The sequence below is a fragment of the Calliphora vicina genome, chromosome 5 (assembly GCF_958450345.1).
Source record: "Calliphora vicina chromosome 5, idCalVici1.1, whole genome shotgun sequence".
In the NCBI taxonomy this organism is placed as follows: Eukaryota; Metazoa; Arthropoda; class Insecta; order Diptera; family Calliphoridae; genus Calliphora; species Calliphora vicina.
Window position 1 is genome coordinate 23,649,913 of NC_088784.1, and position 22,053 is coordinate 23,671,965.

The following is a 22,053-nucleotide window of genomic DNA, read 5'->3' on the forward strand; positions in this document are numbered from 1 at the left end:
AAACTAAATGACGCAGCTTGTTCAAATTTTGACAGGAGTCAGCTGAAAGATGCCTATTGATAGGAACAGAGTTGCTCTTTTAGTTAAGAGGCGGGAAATTCAAAAAGTCACAGGTCTGCTGACATGCCCTCTTTTTAAAATGAAGGCCAAAAGCCTTTAAACTGAATGGGAAGATGTCAATAGACATTTGTGAAATAGAAAATGAATATTATGTAAAAATTATAAATTTTTTCATAATTTCTTGTATTCTTTGTAAAACCTGCTATTAATATTTAATTCAAGACAAAGTTTTTTGTAAAAACACTTAAAATTATAACAACGTTTTCTTGGTAAATTACTTTAACATAAATTTGTTTTTGCAGAAGTGAAATTTTTATTGTTTTTTTGGCCAAAACATAAAACCGTTAAGCCATTTAAACCAAAAAAATAAAATAAAACTATGTAAAAGTATTAAGAAATTTTTGAGTGAAAAATAAAAAGAAATAATTTAAAGAATGGCCACAAATAATAATAATGATGACGATAATGATGATGGCTGCCGCCTGCGCGATTTGCCGCGTCATAGACGCAGCATTTCTCAGCTTATTTACAACTTAGGTAAAGTTATATTTTGTTAATAATTCACATAAATTTATTATTATTTATTTGCTTAAATAAGAATAGTAACAATTTTGTGTTTATTATTGTTATTACTTCTAAATAATTTAAAACATGTTTTATTTATTCTTGTTTTTTTTTTGAAAATATAAAAACGTAATTCTTTTCTTTATGTTATAAATTTTGTTTTATCATTTTAAATTTGCTAAATTTTGTGTATTGTTTTAATAAATTAAATTTTAATTTAAAGATTTTCTTTGTGGTTATTGTTTAACAGAAACCAAAACAATATTTAAACGTTTTGAAGTTTCTTTTGTTAACATTCTCTTAGACTCTCTCATTTCACAAACCTACTACCTTTTCTGGCTCTCCTGCCATTTGTCTTTGAGAAGCAATGAATAACAAGAAGTGATAAGAAAGTGATGATAATACAGTGCTTGCCAAAATAAAAAAATACTAAACTAGACTGCTTAAAAAGTTTACTTAGATAAGGCTATTCAGTTCAAGGACAAAGTAAAACAAACAAATAAATAAACAAATTAAATGAAATTAACTGTTTCTTCAATGCATTCAGTCATGTTTTGACAGCTTTCCGAAAAAGGTTTAGATAGCGATATAACCATTTCCGTCTGTCTGTTGAGAGGTTGTTAATAGCCTAAAATTAGAAATAAGTACCCGAACAGTTAGTCGCAGGACAAATGAGGCTGGTCTTGGTTACTATCGTCCTGTGAAAAAACCACTCATTTCTAAAAAGAACCGTTCTGCTCGTCTACAATTTGCCAGGGATCATTTAAACTGGTCGATACAGGAATGGAATACTGTCCTCTTTTCCGACGAATCCAAATACAATTTAAGAGGCAGTGATGGGAGAACATTTGTAAGACGACCAAAGGGAAAAAGATTAGATCCAAAGTACACAAATATGACTGTAAAGTTTGGCGGTGGCAATATTATGGGTGATGGGGATGTTTATCAGGGCAAGGTATGGGCCCAATTCATATTATAAAAGATACCATGACAAGTATAGGATACAGAACCATATTAAACGATGTTATGTATCCATACGCTGAGGAAAATATGCCCCTAATTTGGAGATTCCAACACCACAACGACCCGAAACACACCTCTAGGGTTGTAACCGAGTGGTTACAATCCAACGAGGTACGTGTTTTGAAGTGGACTGCCCAATCGACAGATCTCAATCAAATAGAAAATCTATGGGAAATTGTAGATCGTAAAATAAGGACCCAAAATTACACCAGGAAGGAAGTTTTATTGGAGGCGGTTATAAGGGAATGGCAAAATATTTGAAAGGAGACCATTGACTCTTTAATTGGTTCAATGCATCGTCGATGTGTAGCAGTTATAAAAAATAAGGGATACCCAACAAAATATTGAGTTATTGCAAAGTTTAGACCATATTTGTTAAAATAATACCTAAGTTTCCATTGTTTTGTCAACCACTGTAGGTCAAAAATAGATCAAAATTCGAGGTTGTCCTAGTTTTTTCCTCATATCTCAGCCACTTGTGGACCGATTTTGTTGATTTTAAATAGGAAACTTCTCGAAAGCATGTCTGACAGAATTATTAAAGATTTGGATCCCAAAGATAGCTGGGGTCTTCAGAAAATTGATTTCAACAAACAGACGGACATGGCTTAATCGACTCCGCTATCTATAAGGATCCAGGGTATATATACTTTATAGAGTCGGAAAATTATATTGTGGAAATTACAAACGTAATGACAAACTTATAAATACCCTTCTCACGAAGGTGAAGGGTATAAAAACACTCTGTTAATACGGTTTGTTTGGCAATATCGGTCCATGATTTCACCTAGTCCCCATACAAATTTAGTTCAAAGTATTAGCTAGTGTTAGCTATGACCTTTTCCCATCTTTCTGGCAACATATGGATTCCGAGCCAAGAACGAATCAAGCCAATTTCGGATACTCTGTTCCAAAATGAGAGAGCGTTCAGCATCAATCTAAACAAATAGTAGTTGGACGGGGCAAGGTCTGGATTAAAAGGCGAGTGAGACAAAACATCGATATTTCAACATGAGGCCGCATATCTGGGCATTTTTCGACCAATGCTCGCTTTAAATGAATCAGTTGCCTCAGTTGTACAGGTTGCCTGGCCCCTGATTTCAATAGCTCATAATAGATAGGACCCTTTTAAACCCACCAAATACAGAGCATTACCTTAGGTTATTTGGCTTTGGTATCCGGGCTTCACATACGATCTCATATACTTCGGGTTTTCGTAATGGATCAATTTTCATCAAGCATCATTTCGGACATGCAAAACCGTTTTTGAAGGTCTCTCAGCTTCAATTCATATGGTACCGAATTTCCCTGCTTTTGGATAAATCCAGCTGCTTGCAAACGTTTTGAAATTGCTGCTTGAGTATCTCACAATGATTTTGCAAGCTCTTGTTGAGTTTGTCAATAATCTTCATGAAGTAATGCTTACAATTCTTGGTTTTTAAACTCTTTTGGCTGGCCTGGATGATCTTTGGGCGATCCTTGTCTAAATCACCACTTCAGAATCGCTCAAATCATCTCTCAATCACACTGAAATCCATGAAACACATTCAGCATAAGCTTGGGTAGCAATGGTGTAATTTAGTGGCTCTTTTTTTCAAATTAAAAAAGTAAAGCAAAACTTCCCGCATACGAAGCTTTGTTGGCACATTTTCGAAGATATGTGACATGATCTTTCCATATCATCCAATTCAGTCCAAAAGAAGTTGGTAATTATCGCTCTTCGTTAACGAAGATGGCCTGGCGAACGTCGTTCACAAAGGAATATAGACCGATGACGCCCGCCAGTCCAAAATCTACACTAAACAGTAACTTTTTGGGATGCATTGGACGCTTTTGGATCTCATGAGGATTGGTATCGTCTCATATTTGACAATTTTATTTCTTTACGTAGCCATTCATCTAGAAATGTGCCAGTGACAGCTTCCAACTGCTTCAGGGCCCATTCAGTGAACACACGTTGTTATCTATGACCTTTTACCTTCAGCTCTTGGGTCAGTTGCTCACTCTAACGAACAGCGGCGATTTTTTCAGCTGATCTTGCATTTCGTCATCGTACTGATGTTGGTTCACTGTTTACTGAACTGTTTAGTGGCTGTAGATTTTTCGAGCAAAATCACTTTTGACTTTTCGAATAATCGATCTATAATCGAACCCTACTATAGACCGTAGACATTTCTTATACAAAATGATAAGATGCAAAAAAACTGGTAAATTTGCTATCTTTATATAAATATGAATCACGAAAGAACTAAAGCACCGCTAAAGTATCTTTGAAATACAATAAAAAATAATAATTACTTGGGACCAGCAACCCGGATCGGCTTTAGCTATTAATGAAATAAAATTTTTACTCTTTTATATGTTTCTTTTATATGTTTAAAGTGCTATTTATAAACTTCTTAATCAATTTTATAAAAATTTTGAAACAAAATTAAAGAATTTTTAAACTTTGTACTTGAACAGAATTATATTTTTTGCTATGACTTCTTTCATAATTAGTTTAATTTGGCTTTATTTAATAGTTTTTGACTGCAAATATCTTCTTCCTTTAAATGTTTATTTTATATATTTTCATTTTACTGACACTTTACTTTATTAATTTAAAGCTATTAGCAATGAATCATAAATATTTCTAAAATTAAAAATTAAAACAGACCCAGTAAAAACACACAAACAAATGTTTATTTTTGTCTACATTTTGTTGTTGTTGTTGTTATTACTGGTGGAGTTTATAACAAAAGAGGCAGAGAGAGAGATAGTGGACATTGGTAGTAGGAGAATTGAGGGAGCTTACGATTAGTGGGGTAAAGCAAATAAGGCAAAATAACCGTTTATTTAATGAACGTGATTTTGAGAAGGTATTGAGTGACTGACAATTTGGTTTATTATTGAATGAAATAAAAATGCAATTATTACGTTAATTTTAGTTAAACAAACTTGTTTTAGGTTTTAATACAATAACAAATCATTGACAGTTTTGTGGGTTAATAAAAAAGGGGTAAAGTTAATGATGTTACGGCTGAAAAAAATATGGCAACAATATTTTATGTTATAACATAACCAGGCTAAACAGCTGTTTCATGTTTACATAGCAATTGGCATAAATATTAAGGGAAATACTGGGCAATTTTGAAATTTAAGCATAATAATGATGATTTGTGTTGAAATAACTGAATTATATTAAAGATTTATGTAAATTTTTTTTGATAATTACTGTCAATTGTTTTTGTCTAATAAAAGTTATTAAACCACGTGCTTGCAATTTAATTGTTTGTATTTAAAAAGACATTTAAATGTCATGACTTGAAAATAGCTAAGTACATATTTCCTCTCATAAATTGTTTATATGACTTTATTGTTTTGTGGTTTTATTTATCGTTTTTTTGTTTAATAAATTGTTTTTATTATAGTGTTTAATTTGTTTTTCTCGTCTAAATACTCATTGTTTAATTAATTACTTTGATAATATATTTATCTAACGTTAACTGAATTGCTAAATGACTTAACAACGGTTTTAATTTTCTTGAAATAGAAAAAAATATTGTAAAATTATAAGTCATTTAAAGAGCGACTCATAAATAAAAAAAATTTAAACGAATTCCTGATTTTGTCGACATTTGTTAATGCTTTACTTTGATTTGGATCCTTTAAACAAATTTCAAACTTTATTTATTCCACATTTCTTACGAATGAAAATTTAGGTCTTACTAAAATTTTATTAACAAAAATGTCTGAAATAAATATTTCTGATGTAAGTTTAGCTTAACAGAAATATGTATATCAGAATATTTCATAATAGAAATTTGTCTGAAAGACAATTTTCTTAACAAAAATTTTTCTGTAATACATTTCTTAACAAAAATGTGTCTGAAAGACTTTTTTATTGACAGCAATATGTCAGACATAAATTTGTCTTAACAGAATTATGTCTGAAATAAAATATTTTCAACAGAAATAGTTTATGTCTTAACAGAAATTTATTTAACAGACATTTTTAATGACAGAAATATGTCAGACATAAATTTGTCTTAATAGAAATATGTCAGATATAAATTATATTTGACAGGAATATGTCTGACATAAATTTTTCTTAACAGAAAAATTTATGAATTTTCATAACAGAAATTTGTCTGGAAGACATTTTGCTTAACAGAAATTTGTCTGAAAGACATTTTTCATAACAAAAATGTGTCTGAAGGACATATTTCAGAACAGAAATATGCCTTAAAATAATTTTTCCTAATAGAAATTTGTGTGAAAAACATTTTTCTTAACAGAAATATGTCACACATAAATTTTTCATAACAAAAATATGTCTGACATAAATTATTTTTAACAGAAATGTGTCAGACATACATTTTTCAGAACATGCATTTTTAAAAACTGAAATATATGTCAAATAAATTCCTTAACAAAAATATATCTGACATAAATTTTTCTTAAATATGTCCGACTAAAAATTTATCTTAACAGAAATATAAATTTGATATAAATTTTTTTAACAGAATTATGTTTGCATGTTTTGCTTAACATAAATATATCAGATATAAATTTAAAAAAAAAATATGCATGACATACAATGTTTCTTAACATAAATAAATGTATGTGTCTGACATAATGTTATAACAAAAATATGTCTGACATAAATTTATAAAAACTGATTTATATGTATATGAAATAAATTCTTTAACAAAAATATATCTGACATTGATTTTTATTAAGATAAATATGACTAACTAAAAATTTTTCTTAACAGAAATATGTCGGATGTATATTTTATTAAAAAAATTATGTTTGAAAGTTTTGCTTAAATTATAATTAATATAAATATATGCCTGACGAAAATTTTTCTAAACAGAAATATGTCTGATATAAATTAGTTTAACAGAAATATATCAGACATAATTTTTTTACAAATAATAATATATTAGACATCAGTTTTCTTTAACAAAAAATATGTCTTATAGACATTTTTCTTAACAAAAATATTTCTGACATAAATTTGCCTTAACATAAATATGTCAGACATATAATTAAAATAATATATGCCTGACATACATTTTTCCTTAACAGAAATACATATGTCTGATATAAATTTCATTAACAAAACTATGTCTGACATACATTTTTAAAAACTGAAATATGTCTAAATTATATTCTTTAACAAAAATATATCTGACATAGAAGTAGGTAAATTTTTTTAAAAAAATTATATTTGAAAGTTTTGCTTAATAGAAATATATCAGACACAAATTTAAAAAAAATATGCCTGACGTAAATTATTCTTAACAGAAATACATATGTCTAAATTAGCTTAACAGAAATATATCAGACATAAATTTTTCATAAAAATTTTTGATATAATTTTTTTTAACATAATATGTTAGACAAAAGTTTTCTTTAACATAAACTATGTCTTTTAGACATTTCTCTTAACAAAAATATGTCTGACATAAATTTGTCTTAACATAAATATGTCACATTTTTGATACAAAAACTAAATTTTTTTAACAGAAATATGAAATAGAAAACACCAACATGTCTGGTAGATATTTTTCATAAAGAAATATGTCTAACATAAATTTTTCTTAATCGTGATTTTTATTTAACATAAATATGTCTGACAAACATTATAAATGTCCTGAAAATTTATCTAAACTTAAATATGTCTGCCATTATTTTTCCTTAACATCAATATGTCTGGTTGAAATTTCTCTCAACAGAAATATGTCTAACATAAAGGATTTTAAACAGTTAGTGAAACAATAGTTAAGACCATAGTAATTTCTGCTAGCGTAATAAAATTTATATATAGTTCAAATATTTATGTACTAAGTACATAAAGCGATAGTCGTTTTTCTATCGATAACATTATCATAATCTACATTGTATGAGTACTAACTACTATTCTGAACATTTGGGCCACATGCCATTTGGTAAATCAGTAACAAATATGTTGATAAATCACTTGCTTTATTAAATAAATTGAAAATTATTTATTACTTAACTACATGCTACTACTACATACAATTATTATTATTATTACTAAACAATATCATTTAATTAATAATGTATGTAAGTAGTCTGTATGTATTTAGGTCTCTATCAGTATGTATTACATTCATTAAAAAACCAAAACAAGTGACAATGACACCGGCCAAGAACTAAATTTTCATTATCATTGGTTAAACATAACTATGAACATGACATCAACATTTTACCACTGTTACGACCCTGGCGGTGAAGTGGTTAAATGATTCATTTTGAAATATAAACGTTTAACAAATAAAATGATCTTAAAAAAAATGATTTTGAAGAGGTTATTTATATAAGAACTTAAACAGAACTAGAACAGAACTAGAACAGAACAAGAACAGAACTAGAACTAGAACAGAACTAGAACAGAACTAGAACAGAACTAGAACAGAACTAGAACAGAACTAGAACAGAACTAGAACAGAACTAGAACAGAACTAGAACAGAACTAGAACAGAACTAGAACAGAACTAGAACAGAACTAGAACAGAACTAGAACAGAACTAGAACAGAACTAGAACAGAACTAGAACAGAACTAGAACAGAACTAGAACAGAACTAGAACAGAACTAGAACAGAACTAGAACAGAACTAGAACAGAACAAGAACAGAACTAGAACTAGAACAGAACTAGAACAGAACTAGAACAGAACTAGAACAGAACTAGAACAGAACTAGAACAGAACTAGAACAGAACTAGAACAGAACTAGAACAGAACTAGAACAGAACTAGAACAGAACTAGAACAGAACTAGAACAGAACTAGAACAGAACTAGAACAGAACTAGAACAGAACTAGAACAGAACTAGAACAGAACTAGAACAGAACTAGAACAGAACTAGAACAGAACTAGAACAGAACTAGAACAGAACTAGAACAGAACTAGAACAGAACTAGAACAGAACTAGAACAGAACTAGAACAGAACTAGAACAGAACTAGAACAGAACTAGAACAGAACTAGAACAGAACTAGAACAGAACTAGAACAGAACTAGAACAGAACTAGAACAGAACTAGAACAGAACTAGAACAGAACTAGAACAGAACTAGAACAGAACTAGAACAGAACTAGAACAGAACTAGAACTAGAACAGAACTAGAACAGAACTAGAACAGAACTAGAACAGAACTAGAACAGAACTAGAACAGAACTAGAACAGAACTAGAACAGAACTAGAACAGAACTAGAACAGAACTAGAACAGAACTAGAACAGAACTAGAACAGAACTAGAACAGAACTAGAACAGAACTAGAACAGAACTAGAACAGAACTAGAACAGAACTAGAACAGAACTAGAACAGAACTAGAACAGAACTAGAACAGAACTAGAACAGAACTAGAACAGAACTAGAACAGAACTAGAACAGAACTAGAACAGAACTAGAACAGAACTAGAACAGAACTAGAACAGAACTAGAACAGAACTAGAACAGAACTAGAACAGAACTAGAACAGAACTAGAACAGAACTAGAACAGAACTAGAACAGAACTAGAACAGAACTAGAACAGAACTAGAACAGAACTAGAACAGAACTAGAACAGAACTAGAACAGAACTAGAACAGAACTAGAACAGAACTAGAACAGAACTAGAACAGAACTAGAACAGAACTAGAACAGAACTAGAACAGAACTAGAACAGAACTAGAACAGAACTAGAACAGAACTAGAACAGAACTAGAACAGAACTAGAACAGAACTAGAACAGAACTAGAACAGAACTAGAACAGAACTAGAACAGAACTAGAACAGAACTAGAACAGAACTAGAACAGAACTGGAACAGAACTAGAACAGAACTAGAACAGAACTAGAACAGAACTAGAACAGAACTAGAACAGAACTAGAACGGAAGTAGAATATTGAATTGTTGTCGAAAGAGAATGTCTTCGTTTTTTTACTTTTGAATTTTAAATATTTTCCAATTATAATCAAATAAAATAAATTGGTATTTCTTATCAATTGGAAAATTTAATATCAGTTAGCTAGATAACATAAAGTAACAAAGAACTTAATTATACAAAATTAATAAGAAGAAACGAAAAAAATATTCTAAATCTGCATTTGAAGACTTATAATTTTGACAGCTGGCTTTAAATTTTGGGAAATTTTATTAATTTTTAGTTGGCTTGAAAAATATGCTAAGAATTTTTATTAAAACATTCGCAATGGATGTAATTTAACCTGGACTTGCAGGTAAATTGATTTGTATTTGTATTAAATACCCAATTTCCAATCTATAATGGAAGCAAATATTTAAAAATCGTTTTTACACAGAAAAATTCTAAATCGACTTGTTGGAAAATTGAAACACATTTGTACTTATTTTGTTTTTAACTGAATTGTTTAATCTCTTTAACTGTCATTAACTATCAAATGTTTACTCTTCAAGTAAAGTTACTAGGAAATTTGTTTTACAAACAATTTTCTGATATGGGCAAATTACGTATGTTTATCTTTCTTTAGGGGTGTAATTTTCTAGGAAAAAATCAATTACTATTTTGTTATTGATTTTCAATTAATCAGAAAATTGAAAGCAAAAGGGGATTTTCTACAAAATATGTATTTTGTTAATAGCAGCTTGAGTGTTTTAAAGGGCTGGCTTCCTTTTCTGATATAAGATATAAATCTAGACAATCTAGATTTAAAATTTAAGACCACAAATGACTTTGACAGCTTTAGATCTCATCAAAATCTAAGGTCATCTCTTAATGTCACATATTGTTGTTTGACAAATGACAGTAATTATTTGAAATTTCCAGCTGGGAAGTTTAACTTGTATGACCTTCATTTTTGTCACTCTCTCTATCTAATACAGAGTTATATGTTTCTACATAATAAATGCAAAAATTCTAAAGTTCAGCCATCTATCAACTAGTTTGCCAAAATTCTGTTGCTATTGTCGCTATTTTGTATATTTAACAATCAATTATTATGGAGCAATAAATTAATAAAGGAATTTATGACATATTTGTCATAATTTATTTTATTTGTTGCTCGTGTCAAGAGAACAACAATAAACACATGTATACACTTCAAGAAATGACACAATACTAAAGGACAAACTAATATCTCGTTCTCACTCTATCTCTCTCTCAGTCTCTCTGAAATACTTTGTTATACTGCGGTTTTATGCCAAAAATAAACAAAATTCATGCAGCATGATGAAGTAAATACTGATTATGCTGAAAAAAAACCACGACTATTTATTAAATCTAGTTAAAATATAGTAGTGGATGGATAAATAGCGCAGCTATTTAAATCATAATTTGTGAGGTTTTCTGTAAAATCTTAAACATTTTAAAGTTGTTATAAATAACGATCTTTATCATAAATTATATTCCGGCTCAACAGAAATATGTCTGATATAAATTTTTATAACAGAATTATGTTTGAATATTTTGCTTAATATAAATATATCAGACATAAATTTTTTCTTAACAGAAATACATATGTGTGATAGATATAAATTTCTTTAACAGAAATATGTCAGACATAAAATTTTCATTTATAAAAAAATATTATTTTTTAACTGAAATGTCTGACATAATTTTTTCGTAACAAAATATCTCGGAAATGCGTTTTCTTTAACAAAAATATGTCTGACATACATTTTTAAAAACTGAAATACATATGTCTATATTATATTCTTTAACAAAAATATATCAGACATACATTTTTCTTAAGATAAATATGACTAACTAAAAATGTGTCTTAACAGAAATATGTCTGATATATATTTTATTAAAAAAATTATTCAGACACAAATATTACATTTTTCTTAACTGAAATACATATGTCTGATATAAATTTGTTTAACAGAAATATGTCAGACATAATATTTTTTTAAATCATAATTTGTGAGGTTCTCTATAAAATTAAACATTTTTAACTAATTATAAAAAACAAGACACTTTTCTATAGAATAGTGTCCCCACAAGACACTTTTCTATAGAATAGTGTCCCCACAAGACACTTTTCTATAGAATAGTGTCCCCACAAGACACTTTTCTATAGAATAGTGTCCCAACAAGACACTTTTCTATAGAATAGTGTCTAAACAAGACACTTTTCTATAGAATAGTGTCTAAACAAGACACTTTTCTATAGAATAGTGTCTAAACAAGACACTTTTCTATAGAATAGTGTCCCCACAAGACACTTTTCTATAGAATAGTGTCCCCACAAGACACTTTTCTATAGAATAGTGTCCCCACAAGACACTTTTCTATAGAATAGTGTCCCCACAAGACACTTTTCTATAGAATAGTGTCCCCACAAGACACTTTTCTATAGAATAGTGTCCCCACAAGACACTTTTCTATAGAATAGTGTCCCCACAAGACACTTTTCTATAGAATAGTGTCCCCACAAGACACTTTTCTATAGAATAGTGTCCCCACAAGACACTTTTCTATAGAATAGTGTCCCCACAAGACACTTTTCTATAGAATAGTGTCCCCACAAGACACTTTTCTATAGAATAGTGTCCCCACAAGACACTTTTCTATAGAATAGTGTCCCCACAAGACACTTTTCTATAGAATAGTGTCCCCATAAGACACCTTTCTATAGAATAGTGTCCCCACAAGACACTTTTCTATAGAATAGTGTCCCCACAAGACACTTTTCTATAGAATAGTGTCCCCACAAGACACTTTTCTATAGAATAGTGTCCCCACAAGACACTTTTCTATAGAATAGTGTCCCCACAAGATACTTTTCTATAGAATAGTGTCCCCACAAGACACTTTTCTATAGAATAGTGTCCCAACAAGACACTTTTCTATAGAATAGTGTCCCAACAAGACACTTTTCTATATAATAGTGTCCCCACAAGACACTTTTCTATAGAATAGTGTCCCCACAAGACACTTTTCTATAGAATAGTGTCCCCATAAGACACCTTTCTATAGAATAGTGTCCCCACAAGACACTTTTCTATAGAATAGTGTCCCCACAAGACACTTTTCTATAGAATAGTGTCCCCACAAGACACTTTTCTATAGAATAGTGTCCCCACAAGACACTTTTCTATAGAATAGTGTCCCCACAAGATACTTTTCTATAGAATAGTGTCCCCACAAGACACTTTTCTATAGAATAGTGTCCCAACAAGACACTTTTCTATAGAATAGTGTCCCCACAAGACACGGGAAATTTGGTAAAATGCCCAGACATAAAACTGTAATATTCCATCATATTCGGCCATATTTCGAAATACCTGTTTAAAAGTATTTAGATTGAAGTGGTTGGAAAGTTTTGCCTCATCCGCTTTATAGTCCAGACCTTGGCTCGTTCGACTACTATTGGTTTCGATCGAAGCAGAACGATCTCTCTGAGATATGCTTGACTTCAGAAAAGAGTATCCGATATTGGCTTGAGTCGTTCATGGCCTTCAAAGATGAGCAGTTGTTTATGCTTGAAATCCATAAACCTTGATATTAAATAGCAAACATTATATTAAATAGCCCTCCTGGTTGCTGCAGTAAATGATTTGGCCATTTCCTAAACCTTCGTTCCATATTAAAATGAAATTCTTATTCGTAGCAGAGTTGCATTCAACTATTATGTAGAGCATTGAGTCATAGACATCAAACCGGAAATATGGCAGCTTTGGTAGCATAATTAGACTAAAGCTTGACAAAAACTAAAGCCTACTTTAGGGATTAAATGCAAAAATCCCTAAAGTAGACTTTAAGGATGTTGAACTATATTTCTATACTCTACTGTTACACAAAACCACTTTATAGAATTGAAATCAAGATAAAAATAAAATCATACACTCATTTAGAAATCATGTGCTTTTAAATTAAAAAAAAATAAAATAATAATAAACAAACTTAAGAGCTTGTTAGAGTCTTATCACAAACTAAGAAAAATAAATATAAATATTAAAACTATGTACTGGTATGTACTGGTATGTTGTAATAAAAATAAACTACAACCTTTAATATTAAGAAAAAAAAACACATTTAAAAAGTTTTTAAAAGCGTTTAAAAAACTAAAAATTTATGTTATAAATTTGCTCATTCATACTTATGTACAAACGTTCATGATCTACAAGTTCAAGTGCATCATAAATAGTAAAATTTTACTACAACGTCTCTGTCAGCTAACGCCTTAAATATAAAACTACCGGCCATAAATTATTTATGTAATTTTTGTCTGTTTTTTTTTTCACTTTAAGTTTTAACGTTTAACCCCCTGAAATTGTTTAGTCTCTTGAAATTGTGTTTAGAGGTCATGATTTTGTTTTTTATATTGTATTTTATATTCTTTAAGTTAAAATCTTAAATTTGTGTGGCTATTTAAAGCTTTATTTAAAACTGCTATTGATATTTTAGACTTTTAATGGAAATTATTATTTTTTAAATTGTTTAGGAAAATTTCCAGTTACTGGCCTAAGGTATTTCAATTAAATGGAATTTAATTACGATTAAAATGAAATTTATTTATTTCCAAATAAATGGGTTTACACTGGCTGTAATAACTGAAACAGGAGAAAGGAAATTGTTTAATTAAGCTTAAATTTGGTTGGATATTGAAACTTGGCAGATGATAAAGGGTCTTTCACTAAGCTCTTCCTGTCTTTAATTTAAAACAAGATGTAAGAAAGATATCCTAGACATTTATTTTGTTGGAAAGCCGTAAACATAGACAACAACTATATAGGCAACTGAGAGCCAAAAACCTAATTCATGAACATGTATTGCATGTATTTTGTTTTTGTATCACCCGTATGTATGAAAAGAGAGTAATTTTTTCCTCTCTCCTTCCGTTCTATGCCGTTTATTCTATGGCCGTAACGATGCCATTATGTTTGGAATATAACATCGTGCAATTCGACGACTTGGTTTAGCTGAGGGCGCGCATCCGAAGTGTATATTTTGAATTTGACCGATGGTATGGGTTACGTTGGCTTTGAGGGCCTATGCGAAACCGCATAGACCAGCGATTTAAGAAAACCGCACAAGAAAAAATCAAATCGCATGACCTCGGTAGCCAGTTCACATCACCTACACTTTAGATGACCATGCCCTCAAATCGCTCGTGCAGAATATCCAATGTGATACGTAGCGACTTCCTGTTGAAATCACATGTCATTGGTGTCCATATCATCCAAATCAAGAAGCTGGTAATCATCGGTTTATAGCGCTCGTCGTTGACAGTGATGGTCTGGTCAACGTCTTTCTCAACGTAATATTAACCGTCCGAAATCCACACCAAACAGTGACTTTTTTTGGGAAGCATTGGACGCTCTTGGTTCCCAAATTCGATAATTTGGTTTAATGACGTTTCCAATCATTAAGAAATGGGAATCCCCGTCAAATAAGCGAAGCGCGCGGAACATTACTCGAACAGAACACCCATTTTGATGAAAGAATTTTAGCATTTGCACGTGACAAGACAAACTGAATAAATGACAGCCAATTCGACAGATGTAGCTTCAATAATATGGGCGCTATCAATTGTCAAAGTTCGGACGTCCCTATTGGAAGACTGTTTTTTCCTTAGACCAGCACTCAGGGGATGATCCCCCCCCCTACTCATGTTATGACTCCTTCCAGACTAGGCAATTTAGTTGCGCAAGTCTCTTGTGTTTGTAGATACCAGAGGTAATGTCGGGTTAAGGAGAAGAAAATTTTACATGTTACTAAATTGCCTAGTGTGAAAGGGGTCTATGTCTTGGAACTAGGAAAATATGTTATGGGAGGAAGGATAGGGGGAGTAGTGTTTGTGGACATTTTGATTTGGATTTTCCTACATTGAAAGTCACAGGAAAGACTTCAGGAGGTTGTTTATTCCACATACGGACAATACGGCTAAAGTACGGCTAAAGAATGAATTTCCCCTGTAATGTGTTGTGCGATCTACTGTCCAGTCGACGACGAATTGATGAGCCCTTGCCGAAGAACGTATATTGCGTAAAAAATGATGGGTTTCGGGAAGAAGTAACCTAATTTTAGCAGAGCACATACCATTGTAGAATCTGTAGAACAGTTAAACACAACCGACATTATGACAATGTTCCAGTGTGTCAGTATACCTTCCCCTCTCCTGTTCGCGGCCCACACATGAGAGTTGTATTCTATTTTGAGTGGGATATACATAAGTGGGGTAAATACTAAGGAAATCAGATTAAGTAAAGTATTTCCTATACCGTTCTAGTTCAGTTCTAGTTCAGAAAACCAAGGCACTTAAATGCTTCTTTCGACACTTGAAAAATGTGTTTTGTCCAGCGGACATCGCACTGAATACTCATGCCTAGAACATCAAGAGCACAGATGGAGCAACATGATCTGTTGTGCGTTTGTGTGTTAATATACAATATTGAGTCTTGCGTACATTAAAATCGAATCTGTTCGCACAACCCCATTCAGAGATTTTCACAAGATATTGTTTAAGCGTATCATTCGTGTTTACCTCATAGGACCAATCTCCGACAGGCTTGGTCTATAATTGAATGAATATGAATGGCAAATGTTGCTGTCATCTGCAAAATAATAGATAGGATTGGAAATTTGACGTAGGAAGACGTTTAGAAAGCTAATAGTGAAATAGTGTAAGAGAAAGGACGGAGTTTTGCTGTACCCCTGAATTGATCTTGAACTCGTTTGATGAGATTCCATCTATAACAACTCCTATAGTGCGATCTCTGAGAAAGCTCGATATAAATCGAGAGAAATTATTACCGACACCAAAAGTAATAAGTTTTGATAAAAGCGAAGCAAGAGAGGCAATATTCCTTATTGAAGGGTTAAGCCGTGTCTCTCCTCCTGCAGTAAATGGCAAGACTAAATATGAGACACCAGAAGCAAAACCTTAAAAAGACTGTCTGCAAAATATGGATACACAACGTATGCAATGTAAGCTATAGCACCATCTCCTTAGGGAACTGGTAGCTGACTGTTGTGCTTCTGACGAGAATCCGTCAAAATCTTGGACCATCACCCCAATTAGATAATCAGCTTTACAAAGATGCAGTAGAGTTCCTTTGAGCTCGACTTGAAGAGACACTGCTCACCGAAGTATTCCTTTATACAATTCGATCGAATGTGATTATGGAGACCTACATATCTAAAGCACTATTAGGACAGGATAATACATCCTGCAAATGTCAGGTGTTGAGGGCTTCGAGCAAGATCTTCTCTGTACCATCCAATCCAAAGTAGATTTAGGAGATACATAAGACAGGAACGTACCTAATGTGTTTGGAAAAAGAATCTTTGGAAATATTTCCGAAGTTCCGATGATATCCTCTCCTTGATATTTTCTAGCCCACCCAGGACTAGAAAGTATCAAGGCTACTGAAGCTGTAAATGTTAGCGGAAGGGCAACTGTAATTTTGAACAGTGGCTTACTTCCGCAACATCAGGAGACACAGGTTACACAGATGTGTTCTAAGGGTTATGACCTATATTTGTCTGAGTCTACAAAGTTGACAACAAAGAAAAGCCCCAAGTTTCCTCGCACCCGGACAAGTTGAGCTTTGAAAGCGAACACTGTATATTCATCTGTAAGCTAAGTCATCCTATCGGTCAATGGATTTGTGGATGTAGTTGCAGGAGATATTACAGATCAATAAACTTCAGCTACCAACATTATACAGGAAAGTAGCTAATTTTACAGAAGCTGAAGATGGCACCAGAAGGGCAACTGACATCTGGAATAGTGACTTGTTGCAGTCTCTCCGGAAGACACAGGGGATGATGATGGCTTTGGAACTATTTTCTTGCGAGTTTACCAAACTAACAAATCCTCAAGCTCCGGAGAACTCGGACAAATGAGCTGTAATTCTCATTAACAAAGGCATCAAAAGACGGCCTATCGGAAACTTCTTTGGTAAGATGGAAGATTCAGGCAATGGAGATACTCTACTGGAAATGACGATACAGAGGACGCTAACGTTACTGTCGTTCACAGATATCGATTTTGTGAAGGTTAAACATTAATATGCTCCACTCCAAACCAGCGTTAGCTAGCTGTCCTGCTTCTTTAGATTTAGGAACGTAAGAGAACACCTATTTTAAAATTCATTTTAAATTTCAAACTGTTTAAAAGAAGTATTGATTAAGGAAGAATTTTACATTATGAGAACTGAAAAAAAAACTATTGGATCAAAACATAATCAGCTAAATTCCACTAAAAAGTTAGCTTCGCTTTGGGGAGTGAAATATCCACTGAGATGATATAAATTAGATACAAAAGTGAAACCTCAAAGTCAAAAGTCTCCAAAGAAACTGTCGCTTATTGTCTACAAATCGTCGACATACAGTTTTTCGGCTAGTGTAAATGCATTTATACAAGTTACATTAAAAAACATTGACTAAATTGTTAGATTTACAGTCCAGCAATAAATTTAATATTAGCAATTTAAAATTTTATTTGTAATTAGATAAATAACATATTCAATTGTACACAGTTTCCTAACTGAACTAGAACTGAACTAGAACTGAACTAGAACTGAACTAGAACTGAACTAGAACTGAACTAGAACTGAACTAGAACTGAACTAGAACTGAACTAGAACTGAACTAGAACTGAACTAGAACTGAACTAGAACTGAACTAGAACTGAACTAGAACTGAACTAGAACTGAACTAGAACTGAACTAGAACTGAACTAGAACTGAACTAGAACTGAACTAGAACTGAACTAGAACTGAACTAGAACTGAACTAGAACTGAACTAGAACTGAACTAGAACTGAACTAGAACTGAACTAGAACTGAACTAGAACTGAACTAGAACTGAACTAGAACTGAACTAGAACTGAACTAGAACTGAACTAGAACTGAACTAGAACTGAACTAGAACTGAACTAGAACTGAACTAGAACTGAACTAGAACTGAACTAGAACTGAACTAGAACTGAACTAGAACTGAATTAGAACAGAACTGAACTAGAACTGAACTAGAACTGAACTAGAACTGAACTAGAACTGAACTAGAACTGAATTAGAACAGAACTGAACTAGAACTGAACTAGAACTGAATTAGAACAGAACTGAACTAGAACTGAACTAGAACTGAACTAGAACTGAACTAGAACTGAACTAGAACTGAACTAGAACTGAACTAGAACTGAACTAGAACTGAACTAGAACTGAACTAGAACTGAACTAGAACTGAACTAGAACTGAACTAGAACTGAACTAGAACTGAACTAGAACTGAACTAGAACTGAACTAGAACTGAACTAGAACTGAATTAGAACAGAACTGAACTAGAACTGAACTAGAACTGAACTAGAACTGAATTAGAACAGAACTGAACTAGAACTGAACTAGAACTGAATTAGAACAGAACTGAACTAGAACTGAACTAGAACTGAATTAGAACAGAACTGAACTAGAACTGAACTAGAACTGAACTAGAACTGAACTAGAACTGAACTAGAACTGAACTAGAACTGAATTAGAACAGAACTGAACTAGAACTGAACTAGAACTGAACTAGAACTGAACTAGAACTGAACTAGAACTGAACTAGAACTGAACTAGAACTGAACTAGAACTGAACTAGAACTGAACTAGAACTGAACTAGAACTGAACTAGAACTGAACTAGAACTGAACTAGAACTGAACTAGAACTGAACTAGAACTGAACTAGAACTGAACTAGAACTGAACTAGAACTGAACTAGAACTGAACTAGAACTGAACTAGAACTGAACTAGAACTGAACTAGAACTGAACTAGAACTGAACTAGAACTGAATTAGAACAGAACTGAACTAGAACTGAACTAGAACTGAATTAGAACAGAACTGAACTAGAACTGAACTAGAACTGAACTAGAACTGAACTAGAACTGAACTAGAACTGAACTAGAACTGAACTAGAACTGAACTAGAACTGAACTAGAACTGAACTAGAACTGAACTAGAACTGAACTAGAACTGAACTAGAACTGAACTAGAACTGAACTAGAACTGAACTAGAACTGAACTAGAACTGAACTAGAACTGAACTAGAACTGAATTAGAACAGAACTGAACTAGAACTGAACTAGAACTGAACTAGAACTGAATTAGAACAGAACTGAACTAGAACTGAACTAGAACTGAATTAGAACAGAACTGAACTAGAACTGAACTAGAACTGAATTAGAACAGAACTGAACTAGAACTGAACTAGAACTGAACTAGAACTGAACTAGAACTGAACTAGAACTGAACTAGAACTGAACTAGAACTGAATTAGAACAGAACTGAACTAGAACTGAACTAGAACTGAACTAGAACTGAACTAGAACTGAACTAGAACTGAACTAGAACTGAACTAGAACTGAACTAGAACTGAACTAGAACTGAACTAGAACTGAACTAGAACTGAACTAGAACTGAACTAGAACTGAACTAGAACTGAACTAGAACTGAACTAGAACTGAACTAGAACTGAACTAGAACTGAACTAGAACTGAACTAGAACTGAACTAGAACTGAACTAGAACTGAACTAGAACTGAACTAGAACTGAACTAGAACTGAACTAGAACTGAACTAGAACTGAACTAGAACTGAACTAGAACTGAACTAGAACTGAACTAGAACTGAACTAGAACTGAACTAGAACTGAACTAGAACTGAACTAGAACTGAACTAGAACTGAACTAGAACTGAACTAGAACTGAACTAGAACTGAACTAGAACTGAACTAGAACTGAACTAGAACTGAACTAGAACTGAACTAGAACTGAACTAGAACTGAACTACAACTGAACTACAACTGAACTAGAACTGAACTAGAACAGAACTAGAACTGAACTAGAACTGAACTAGAACTGAACTAGAACTGAAATAGAAATGAATTATGAAATGAATTATGAAATTTGCTTTTGCAAAACTTTAAGAATCATTGCGAAGTTGTTAAGAATGTAGGAGAATTTGAAAGTAAACATTGTTTGTGGAAACAGTGTGATTTCATTTATTCAGCTGTTAGCCAGTTATCCAATTATTAACAAGTTTTCCTATTGCCCTCAGAACAAAAATCTTTTAATTACCTGCTGCATACTTTTAAAATACTAAAAATTCTCGTTTTATTTACATTTCATTCCAGCAGATCATGATTCTAGCGAACGTAATGAAGGCATAACAAATCTTGGCTACCAATACGATGAATTAAACTACAACTATCTGTACGGTCAATTTGACGTAAACGCTAACGCTGCTAACATGGCGGAAAATAATACTCTACAACTACCAGCTACGTCGTCAAATAAAACCTTTGAAACTTCTGAAAATACAAGTACTGTAGGAAGTGGCCACAATATGGAGGAACATGATCATTCCGGTTGCTTGCCGGATTTTCAGTTTTCTATGATAGAGGCGGAATATGATGAGGGTTTGATAATACCCGATTCTATAACGATTTTGTCGTCGGTGGGTGATAAGCCAGTGTTGGTGGAACGCAAGGAATGCACCGATGATGATGAGTTCGATGAGGATGATGTGGAGTTGAGGCGCTTAACAGTGATACCATTTACTCGACTCTATGCACCCAGTATTAAGTTTACCTCGTTTCAACGTAAAGTCTTTATGCCGGGCATAGAGATACAAGTGCGTTTCATAGATACCGAGAGAAGTGTGACCACACATTTGCTAAATCCCAATTTGTAAGTATAGAAGCATATGATGTTGTTAAAAATAACGTAACTAATTTATTTTTTATCCTGCAGATACACCATCGAACTTACCCATGGCCCATTTAGCTGGATCATCAAAAGACGCTATAAACATTTCAGTACCTTACACCAACAACTCAGCATTTTTCGCACCTCCCTCAATATCCCATTCCCAATGCGCAGTCATAAGGAGAAACGGGCCACCATTAAAAATGCTGCTTTACAAATGGCCGATGAAAATCGCATCAAAGAATTACAAAAATCTGCCAGCTTTAAAACTTCCACACCCAATGGTCATGCTGTGACGCCACGCACAGCTGGTTCCTCCAGTATGGCAGCCGTGGCGGCTCTACAAAATAATAATGTCAATCCGATGCTAGATGATACGGGACGTGGTAGTACGCGCAAGAAGCGTAAAAAACGTAAATTACCACGTTTTCCTCAGAGACCGGAATCTTTGGTGACAGTGGAGGCTATGCCGGAGCGTATTCAGCAATTGGAGGATTATTTGTATAATCTGTTGAATATCAGTTTGTATCGGAATCATCATGAGACGGTGAGAGGAACTAGAACTGAAACTGAACTAGAACAGAACTAGAACTGAACTAGAACAGAACTAGAACAGAACTAGAACAGAACTAGAACAGAACTAGAACAGAACTAGAACAGAACTAGAACAGAACTAGAACAGAACTAGAACAGAACTAGAACAGAACTAGAACAGAACTAGAACAGAACTAG

At 32.6% G+C, this 22,053-nt stretch overlaps 1 protein-coding gene across 2 annotated transcripts in view; it reads left to right on the forward strand.

The window, feature by feature from the left end:
• Positions 1-22,053, forward strand: part of Pld (Phospholipase D) — a 35,406-nt gene that overhangs the window by 7,629 nt on the left and 5,724 nt on the right. Inside the window, exons 2-4 of one of the 2 annotated variants that reach the window (XM_065511034.1) lie at positions 363-597; positions 20,748-21,303; positions 21,367-21,868. In XM_065511034.1, the coding sequence (XP_065367106.1) occupies positions 495-597; positions 20,748-21,303; positions 21,367-21,868 (1,161 nt within the window). In that variant the 5' untranslated portion in view covers positions 363-494. The remainder of the gene's footprint in view (positions 1-362; positions 598-20,747; positions 21,304-21,366; positions 21,869-22,053) is intronic. The other variant, XM_065511035.1, reaches the window with a different exon arrangement.